The sequence below is a fragment of the Sturnus vulgaris genome, chromosome W (assembly GCF_052056855.1).
Source record: "Sturnus vulgaris isolate bStuVul1 chromosome W, bStuVul1.hap1, whole genome shotgun sequence".
Classification (NCBI taxonomy): domain Eukaryota; kingdom Metazoa; phylum Chordata; class Aves; order Passeriformes; family Sturnidae; genus Sturnus; species Sturnus vulgaris.
Window position 1 is genome coordinate 28,462,981 of NC_142282.1, and position 10,749 is coordinate 28,473,729.

The 10,749-nt window shown below is 42.9% G+C and overlaps 1 protein-coding gene across 3 annotated transcripts in view; it reads left to right on the forward strand.

The window, feature by feature from the left end:
• Positions 1 to 5,621, forward strand: part of LOC148220086 (ubiquitin-associated protein 1-like) — a 63,849-nt gene extending 58,228 nt beyond the window's left edge. For all 3 annotated transcript variants that reach the window (XM_088155643.1, XM_088155642.1, XM_088155644.1), the window contains one exon: positions 961 to 5,621. In XM_088155643.1, the coding sequence (XP_088011769.1) occupies positions 961 to 1,101 (141 nt within the window). In that variant the 3' untranslated portion in view covers positions 1,102 to 5,621. The remainder of the gene's footprint in view (positions 1 to 960) is intronic.
• The last annotated feature ends 5,128 nt before the right edge of the window (positions 5,622 to 10,749 follow it).

A 10,749-nucleotide genomic window follows, 5' to 3' on the forward strand; every position in this document is an offset into this window, starting at 1 on the left:
GACCATCCAGCCAATTCCTTATGCACTGCATGGTGCACCCTTTAAATCCATGTCTCTCCAGTTTAGAGACAAGGATGTCATGTGGGACGGTGTCAAATGCTTTGCACAAGTCCAAGTAGATTATGTCAGCCGCTACTGACATCATATATATGCCTTCTTGCCTTTCTTGGACTTTGTGATGAGCTTGCAAACAGAGGAACAACAGTGTGAAGATGGGAGCAATGATGTAGTTCAGTAAATGAATTTGCTACCTGCTTAACACCAAAACTGGAAATTGCTAATCTCCTGATTGTCCATCTCAACCAATTTGATTTTGGTTTGATTTTGTCATCATTTGTCATCCCTCCCCCCAAAGTGGAGTAGAGGTCCTGTAAATCACAGAGGGTTCATAAAAGTCTCATCAGTCATTCACTTCTTGTTACTTTTTTTTTTTAATTCGGGGAGGATTTGTGGTTTATGTTGGTAGTATTGTACACAGTGTGTCCAATAGGATTTGTGCTAATCCCACAAGTTTGTCCTAGATCTGAAGAGCCATTTGATATCAAGGGCTACTGTGCTGTTCCCAAAGTCAATATAACTTAAAATTTAGATGCAACAGTAGTTGGTAGATGTGGGGGAGCAGGGTGACATTAATCAGAGTCTGTTAGGCCAGGCTGATAAATTTTCTACTAGGAGAGACACCCCCACAGACCGAGCCTTGGTGCCCTTGCTGAAGACGATTTTGAAAATGCAGGCCTGCGAATACAGGGGACTGAAGGTGAGGCTCCATGGGCTACTGCACCCAGAGCTCTGCTGACTGTGGTGTGAGAAGACTCTCCAACCATTGGAATGGGCTGTACTTGGGGTATAGAAATCCACCCTATGGGGTGCCCAGTCACTGAAGACTGGCTGTGTGCTAAACCTCCACTGAGCACTGACCCTCTTTTCTCTTGCAAATAATGGACTGTCTGTGTCTTTCAGATGACAGAGCTTCTCCAACTAATGAGTCAATTTAAAGAAATGGGCTTTGAACTAAAAGACATTAAGGAGGTCTTATTACTACATAACGATGACCAACAGAAGGCTTTGGAAGATCTGATGGCCCGTGCAGGAGCCAGCTGAAAACACATTCCTGGATTCTAATCATGCAACACAGCAAGACCAGGGTGACAATCTCAGCAAGGAGTTTAGCTTTTTTGCATATAAAGGGAGAGTGTCTGAGCAAGCCTGCCCATGTGCATCACTCCAGCATTTCTCTTTCCACTGAGAGCCAACTTTCTTAAAGTAAATTTTTTAAGTGTCCTTTCCTAAGTTTCCTTTTTTCCAGCTTGGCCACAGAGAGTTTAGACTGTCCAGCCTCTACTGGAATTGTACATAGGTAGAGATGGGGTGTTTTCTCCCACTCATCTTTGCACTGGAGTCGAACAGAAGAACATTGTTGTTTCTGAAACTAGGATACTTTGGTTCTTTGAAGCTGCTTCCATGGTGTCTGCTTGTACTGAATTACTTGATTGTGTCATAGTCCATATTAACTGATTAAATTTGACCTTTAGTGCAATGGAGTTTTATTTTTTGGGGGGAAAGTTAGTCTGCAACTTAGTAAAACACTGTTTCAGAAACTGTTGCTATGCATAAAGAGAGACCCTATTCCTCTTGGGTTTTTTTACCCATGCATCCAACACTTCTACCAGACATGAGCATTCAATGCTGAGTGGTCTGTAAATTTCCTTGAAATGAGTAAGCTGTGAATTCTATCTGGACCTGCAACTTATGTTGGTTTTTGAACCTGAAGGCAGAGAGCTGGAGCTTAGTATTCTTAACCCCTCCAGTTTGTAGGATATTTAAGGCAATGCTCTGCTAGGAAATCGGTTCTCTTTTTGTTTTAAATAATACTCAGTGTGATGCAGGAGGTTCCTTTCAAGCACTTTCTTTAAAAGAGAGACTTACTGCATTAGTTCCATTTCTCACACTGCTATAGAATTGCATAATAACATCTAGTAGTAGAAATCAGCTTTTGGGTTAGTTTTGATAGTTAAAATTCTAAGTACTTAAAATATCAACAGTCTTGAGGAATCTTTAAAGTAATTCACCAAATATTTTTATTCTGCTGAAGAAAAACTAACAGAATCCTCACTATAACTCCCAGTGTCATGGTTCCCATCTCTCATGTTCTTTGGCTTCAACAAATGAACAGCTTGCTGGATCCTGCCTGCCCAGGTGCTGCCTGCTCCTGTAGGCACGTGTGCACATTGTGTGTTGGGCAGAACAACCAGAGGTCTCCAGGCAGACAGCTGCAGTGGTGCAAAAACCAAGCCTAGGAATCCAAACTCATGTTACAGCATGGAGCTGGAAGCATTGAGAACTTAGGCAGGGAAAAATTACTTGGCTCATTTCCTCAGTTTAAGGTTTTCAGTAGGAGGTTTTAGCTCATCAGGACCCTGAAGGAGATGACATTTGTCTCTATTATGTTGTTAACTTTATATGACTAAAACTTGCAATTGGGGCTCGTGTTAACTCCTGGAGTTATCTGTGAGGTTCTCAACTACGTTAATTAACTTTCCTTAAAACAAAATGATGCTGAGAAAATATGTACCTGGTAAGTATCTAGGAGGTGTGGAGATGAATAATGAATAGGACCAGGACAGATTGCCTTGCACGTATCCCATAGTATTGAACTTCACCAGCTTCTATTAGTGGGACTGAAATTAAAACTTATCTAAGAAGGCCATTCAACAGCTGGTGGATCAGCAGCTGCTGCCTCTGTGGGTACAGGTAAAGCAGTTGTCCAGTTTTCTTTCCCAGGTGAGAAATGTGACAGTTTGAAATGAAAAAATTTGGCTCCTGATTATTCAGAAAAGCTGGAAAACAAAACTTGAACTGCTTTACTGTCACTGCTGAGAGCATTCAGTTCTGTTGCTTGTTTCAGTTTTCTCACAATTAATATCTAAACAAATCTATCTGGTACTAGACAATCTTGAAAGGGCAAGAAGTCTTGCCAGCAAAGAAACAACTACTTAGACCAAACCTCTGAATAAAAGAATCTCTTCAGTTGTGTTAATGTGTGTTGTTTTTCTGGTCTCCCCACTACAGTAACCATTCTGCTTATGGAGACTGTTGTAGAGGTGAGAGCAGAGAGGTGAAGATGGAAAGTGATACCTGTAAAGCTGGTGGTCTCCTTCCAAAAAGATGTACCCCTCTCTGTCTTCCCTGGTGACACTGCTCTTGCTCTGTCAGTGAGGTTTCTGTATTTACATCTGTATTAGGTTTGCATGGCCAGGTTTTGGTAGAAGAGGGGCAATGGGTGTGGCTTTTGTGAGAAGATGCCAGAATCTTACTTCATGTCCCATAGAGCTAATGCTAGCTGGTTCCAAGATGTGCCCATTGCTGTCCAAAGCTGAGTCAATTGGGAATGGTGATAACGTCTGTGATAACATATTTGGAAAGGGGAAAACACTGGAATAGCAGCCAAAAAAGAGTTGAGAATATGTGAGAAAACTCTGCAGACACCAAGGTCAGTAAAGAAGGAGGGGGAGGAAGTCCACTTGGGACTGGAGCAGAGATTCTGCTGCAGCCTGTGGTGAAGACCATGGTGAAGCAGATTGTCCTCCTGCAGCCACAGTGAAGGAGATATCCATCCTGCAGCCTGTGGAAGACTCCATGCCAGAGCAGGTGGATGCCCCAAGGAGACTGTGACCCTGTGGGAAGCCCACGCTGGAGCTAGCTCCTGACAGGACCTATGGTCCCTGTGGAGAGGAGTTCACACTGGAGCAGGTTTTGTGGCAGGATTTTGACCCTATGGGGGACTCAGGCTGGAGCAGCCTGTTCCTGAAGGACTACACACCGTGGAAAAGGACCCATGCTAGAGAAGTTTGTGCAGGACTGTCTCCCATGAGTGGGACCCCATGCTGGAGCAGGGGAAAAGTGAGGAGAAAGGAGCAGCAGAGATGACATGTGATGAGCCCCCATCCTTCCTGAGCTGATTGGAGGCGAGGAGGTAGAGAATTTGAGAGTGAAATTGGGCCTGAGAAGAAGGGTAGGGTGTTTTAAGAGTTGTTTTTTATTTCTCACTAGTCTGCTCTGATTTGATTTGCAATAAATTAAATAATCACTTCAAGTCAAGTCTAAGTCTGTTTTGCCTGTGACAGTAATTTCTTAGTGATCTCACTGTCCTTATCTCTTCCCTTGCGACTTTTGTTGTATTTTCTCCTGCCCTGTTGTGCTGGTTTTGTATTAATTTATTTTTTGGTAAGGAAGGAAAGGAACCAGTTATGGAAATAATTCCCTGTAAGGACCTTGGCAGCTCCCTTTAGACCTGATAAAAACCAATCAGCAGCTGATTTTTAATATTGACACATTGTTACACCAATGAAAAAGTTGGATGTGCTTTTGTGAACACACATGTAAAGATGAAAAAAACCCATGAATCTCTCTTTTGGTTCTGGCTTCTAAGCAGGTAACGATTCTGGCCGGGCCAGGCCCCACGCGGCCCACGGGCCTGGCAGGGCCAGGCTGAGCCAGGTCCTGCCTCTGCTGCAGTGCTGCCCGGGCCAGGTCACCCCCCCCAGCGCAGCCAGGCGGGCCTGCAGTGCGGCTGGAATGCTGCCACTTCTAAGTCTCACCAGAAACCGCCGGGTAGGAGGAGGGGGAGCCATCGACCCATGGGTGCTGCCGCTGTGTTCTAGCCTGGCTGCTAAGATCCTAGCTCCCCCTCAGTGTAGCTGCCAAAAAATTCTCCACCATAAACAGCTCCAGCTGCGACCTGACAGCGATCACATGACCATATGTGGCCTTGGGTGAGATATTAACTCTTTCACTGCACAGATGAAACTTGCAGACCTTCCATCTTCTCTCAAGTGAAAGAAAAGGACAGAGTGAAGGCACGCAGAGAAACAACATGGAGACATTGAGGTCAGACAAGAAGGAAGAGTCAGGTCCCAGATGGGATAGGAAGATGAGGATATGCCTTAAGCTGAAATTCTCTTGTAAGCTATGGTGATGGACTATGATATATTGAATATCCCTATAAGTAATATAAGAAGCATAGGACGGAGTGGAGCGTTCACATTGTAGACATGAGCAAAGGCATCCATACTGAACAAGCAGATATTGAAGTAGATGTGATCTCATGAGAAATTTGAACAGAGAGAGAGGGAAGAGTGATGAAGACCCTTTGCCCCCAGGGAAGAACAAGACCTCTGTTCCCAGAGCTGAAGATGATCTCAGAGATAGATTGAAGAGAACCTTTGCTTCTAAACTGCTCATCCTTAAAAGTGTACCCCATTGGCCAAAGAGTGAGCCCTCAAAAACAGTTGTGGGGAAAGCTTTAAGTCGAGGGGAGGGACTTTTACACAGTGATCAGATTTCCATTCTCCTGGGTGGCTGATTGGCTGTGACATTGAAGCCACAAGAGAACTGTTTTCTTGTGGAGAAGTTTCTATAGCATGGTGAGAGAGACTCCTCTCCCTAAGTGAACTGGAGAAAGACTATTTTAGAGATGGTAAACTGACTGATTTGTTTCTGCACATTGTCAGTGTGGGAGAAAAGAGGGTGTAGGGGGGAGGAGAAGTGTTCTGAAGGTTTTATTTTGATTCTTCTTATTATTTTAGTTTATGTTAATAAAGTTTTTCTTTATACCCTTTAAAGTTTAAGCCTGCTTTGCCTTCCTCCTAACCCTAACTCACAGCAAGAAATAAATAGATAATTCTAAGGGATGCACTGGCAATTTGGCCAGCACTAGATCCACTACATAAATTGGTGCATTGGCCAGGAAATTTCAAATTGATGAATCAAAACCCCTACACAAAATTGGTGTTTCTGCCTGGTTTCGAACTGAAACCACCTCCCCTGTTCTGTTGAAAAGGGGGAATGATAGAGCAGCTTGAGGGTGATTAACCTGGTGGCTTAGGGGAGAGGCAGTTCTGAAGAAACATGTAAGAAATGACACAATGTAATGAGACTTGAATGTTGTTTTGGGCACTGTGTATCATTAGTTACTCTGGTACTGTTGTTCTCTCCTGTCAAGTTATGAACAAAATTCAGCCTGGATGTGAGGAGGTCCTGCTGATAACTGGTGTGAGGCTGGGCTCTTCCCTACTGCTAATTTGTGAGATCATGGAATCACAGATGATGACTGCATCCCCACTGACACTTGAGGCCTTAGGGCTTTTCCTTAGGTTCTTGGATCACACTGATTTATGTACCTGGTACCACTTATGTTTTTTCAGTTGCATTTATCTTTTACTACAAAATATGAATGGTTCAATAAGTATAGTAATTTTCTCTATAAAATTAAGCTTCTCTAGTAAGTTCAGAAGTTCAAGTTGAAGGCTAATAACTTTCCAGATTTCTAGTGATTTATATGAAATGGGCTGATGCAGAAGTTTCACACCATACTGCTCAAATTCTAGAAGTCAATATGAAACCTGCATATGAGGATCAGGAAACATTAAGATTCTGCAAAAGAGTAGATGTTAATTATATTCACAGAATATCCTGAGTTGGAAGTGTTATAAATGAGAGACAAAAGTCTCGATATTCAGCAAAATTTAGATTGCTTTATTTGATATAGAAAGAGCAAGCAGCGCACTGGGGAACGTGAGGGGTCACCGCCCACTCCACCCTCCACCGAACCTTGGTTTGCAGCCCCTTCTTATACTGTGGTTTCTCGTTGTAATCAACAATTTTTGGGGTTTTTTGTTGTCATAAGCGGTGGTGGTTGAATAAACATCCTTACACAAATTCACAAAGCCTCCGGGTGATAATCAGTCACAGTCTGGTCCTTGTAGATAACCACCAGAGAAGTTCTGGGAGTCTGGTCCTTGAGATAAGCAGTATTGATCAGACAAAATCAGGAAGGGCTATTGGGAAGTCTGATTTTGCAAGCTGGTAGCCGATACAACTTATTTGGAAAACATAACATAATATAACATAATATAACATAACAAGGTGATTTTAAACAGAATGATTTTATCATATAATTTCCTTTATCTAGTGTCCATGCTTCACTTCAGAGCTTAGTATTCTGATTTATACAAGCCCCAATGCTTTTGTGATTAACACGAATCTTTTATCAATTATCACAGAAGGGACCCACAGGGATCACTGAAGTCCAAGTCCTGGCCCTGCACAGCACCATCCCCAAGAATCACACCACATGCTCGAGAGTATTGTCCAAATGCTTCTTGAACTCTGTCAGGCTTGGTGCTATGACCACTTACCTGGGGAGCCTGTTCCAGTGCCCAACCACCCTTGGGGTGAAGAACGTTTTTCTAATCATAGAATGGTTTGGGTTGGAAGAGACCTTGAAGACCATCTAGTTCCAGCCCCCCTGCCATAGTCAGGGACACCTTCCACTAGACCAGGTTGCTCAAAGCCCTGTCCAACCTGGCCTTCAACACTTCCAGGGATGGGTCAGCCACAGCTTCTCTGGTCAACCTGTGCCAGTATCACATCATCCTCACAGTAAAGAATTTCTTCCTAACATCTAATCTAAACCTACTCTTTCAGTTTGAAGCCATTCCCCCTTGTCCTTTTGTTGCCTATAATCAAAAGAGAAAAACCCCTTGCAACAGTGTTAGAATAGTAAAGTAAAAAGCAGACCTTTATTTGGAAGCTTCCAGGTGTCCCAGTGGTGATGGGGACATCTGGTTCTGGATTTGTAGAATTTTATAAGGTAAATTAATTAGGATATCTAGCAGGTACATGCAATAGGAGATTCAGTTGCTCCAGTAACCCACTCCCAGGTCAACTCCTTTGAGTTGGTCCAAGGGCTTCTTTGCCACACTTCTTGTTGTCTTATTGTAGGTCCCCTACTTGGAATATGACTAAACAATATTTCAGGAATGTATTACAAGGTTAGCTTATTGTTCTAAAATCTAGGGGGAAAGGGTAGGAAAAGTACTGGAGCTGCAGCCATGCATTAGCAATCTAAAACACTACAAATATATGAAATATATATAAAAAGTTTAGGCATCACTGTCACTACAGTTCCTGATGAAGAGTCCCTCTCTGGCTTCCTTGTAGGACCCCTTCAGATACTAGAAGGTTGCCATGAGGTCTTCACACAACCTTCTCTTCTCCAGTCTGAACAGCCCCAACTTTCTCAGCCTGTCTTCATAGGGAAGGTGCTCCAGTCCCATTATCAATTTCATGGCCCTCCTCTGGACTTGCTCCAACAGTTCCATATCCTTCTTATGTTCTTATGTCCCTCAGCCTGCTGGTCACACTGCTTTTGATACAGCCCAGGATGGGTTTCCTCCCATGACACAGCTTCATGTCGTTATCTTATGGTAAGAGGAGAAATTGCTAAATGCTACTTTGGTTTTATTTTCTAGTACCACCTGCTGGTTAATAAAAAGGGATAGCATTTGGTTTCACAGTGAATGGCATATGCATCCTGGCTAAAATGAAAATAAGACTAAAGGACTTTAATGCTGTTATTAGTATTTAACAAAATATTTCTAAGCTTTTGTGTGAAGTGAATTCCAAAGAGTTGTTACTGAATTTCAACCATCTCCTAAACTTCAGGAAATTATACCATCTTGTTCACACTGTTATGGTCCCTACTATTAGTGTCTTATTTCGACAGGAGGTGTGCCATCTTTGAGGAGATGTGCATAATTTGATGGCATCAAAGTACATTTTGCATTAGTATTTACTAGAGTGCTATACTCCTGTGGGTCTGACATGACAAGCCATTGGATCCACACAGTCCAGTAAACCCGTTTGTCTCTTTCCTCCACCTGGCTGGAAGAGCCGGGGCCCCTCTAATACTGATCACAGGATTCTCCACTTCTCCACTTACTTATTGTAGAAATGAATTAAACAGATTAGAACTTATTTCCAAAGGATTGGGAGTAAAATCAGCCCTTCCACTCTGCCTGGAAAAATGTCCACTGGAAACTGGATCAGCAGCAACTTTCCTGGAAGAATCCCCATTGGTGATTGATTTACCCTGTGATTCCTGTACCCATTCCCCTAGGCTTTTCCATCCCACTTCATCATGCCCTCTCCATGGTTCCACATGTAAAAAACCACAGGGTACCCCATGGTGTGTATCTTGTATATCCTCTCTCTTGAGTGAAAGGATGCCTGCTGTCAATTGCTGAAATGCAGGCCCATACAGGTGGGGAGTAGGACATATCCTCTCTGAGTTGGTGAAACTTCCAGGTCAGTTTATTGGGCATTTTTTCCATGGCTGAGATGACCGAGGAAGGGGTACTGTCTTTATATTCCTGGAGTTGACAAACCATGACATCTACTGCTGGTGGCTCATCATCTTTCCAGAAGACTGTTGCCAGGGAGCAAAGTCAAGATGAGGGAGAAGCTCCCTTCTCCTGACCATATGGGGGAGAGACACAACAAAGGAAAAAAAGACAACACAGCAGCTGAACTGCCACGATTACAAAACTCGTTCTTACCTCAAACAACAACCAACAGGGAACAAGGACAAAACAAAATAAACCTGGAGTCTAAAAACAGTGAAATGCCTCTCAAGCTGTTTCTTCCACACCACCTGACAAGGTCTTTCCCAGTGGCAACAGCTCCATCGACAATGGCAGCTGGAACTGGGTCAGCAGCTGGAACTTGTGGAGAGTCTTTGGCTCCTCCTCAGCAAAAGTGGCAGGCACTGGGGCAATGGCTGGAACTGGGCCAGCAGCTGGAACTCATGGAGAGAGGAGGGGTCTCCCTTTTCTTGGCATTGTTGGAAATGATGCAAAATTTAAATTTTTTTAATGCAACTTTAGTCAGGGGTTTATTTGCCTTTGCCCAGGGAAGGGGGAAATTGAAGTTTCTCTTCAAAAGACCCTGTTTCACTGAGCAAGGCCTGATAAATTTAACATCCACAGATTGGGAGTAGCCAGAAGATACAGAGGAGATAAGGGACCATTAACGAACATTATCAACATCAAACCCTGGTGCAGTCAGAGAGACCTGGTCTGGGAAAAGATTGATAAAAGAGCCAAAGAATGAGGACTAAATTAGCATCGAAGGCTGTCAAGATTGTTATGGGTTTAGGTCTTCAAAGAGGCAAGAGCAGTTGTTGGTTGCTGTAAAATTGTTTATTGCAGAAGCACATCAGTCAGAGACAAAGAGTCCCAAGCATTAAAGTCCATGTTAAAAGCTTTTTGGCATAGAGTCCCAATTAGAAGCAAAAGCTGCAGCCTGGAATAAAGTCCCAAGCAGAGGAAGGAGCAGCAGTTCTCTGGTACAGAGTCCTGAGCAGAGGCAGGAGCAACAACTGCCTGGTGTGGAGTCCCCAGCACAGGAAGCAGCAGCAGCTCTCCGGTGTTTCTTCTTCTGTTTTTCTTTCTTCTCTTCTTGTTTTTAATTCTTCTTCTCCCATGTGGTGCTAGTGATGATGATGATGGTGGAAGAAGAGAGAACGAGAGCTCTCACTCCACTACATGGATTTTTATTTGTTAATTAACCAATGAGCTAAAAACACGAACCTAAAACATTCCTTCTAAACCTATTAGAATTCTAGTTCTATAGTACAGAAGTGGTGTTACTTCTTACACATAATTTACGCATATAGCTCTATCTGTTCTCACAAATAGTTCTATCTGTTCTATCTCAGAAATGTAAACAATGTTCCTACTATGTTTTCATTATGTCTAGAGCTAAGTTTCTGAACTTTTACTGGGGCTTACTCTTTGTACTAGATTCTAAGGCTTTTGCTCTTTTAAGGCACTTAAAACATATTGTTACTTACTTAAAAGTTAAACTTCTGCTTTATATCTATGCAACTTAAAATATTTCAACTCACTT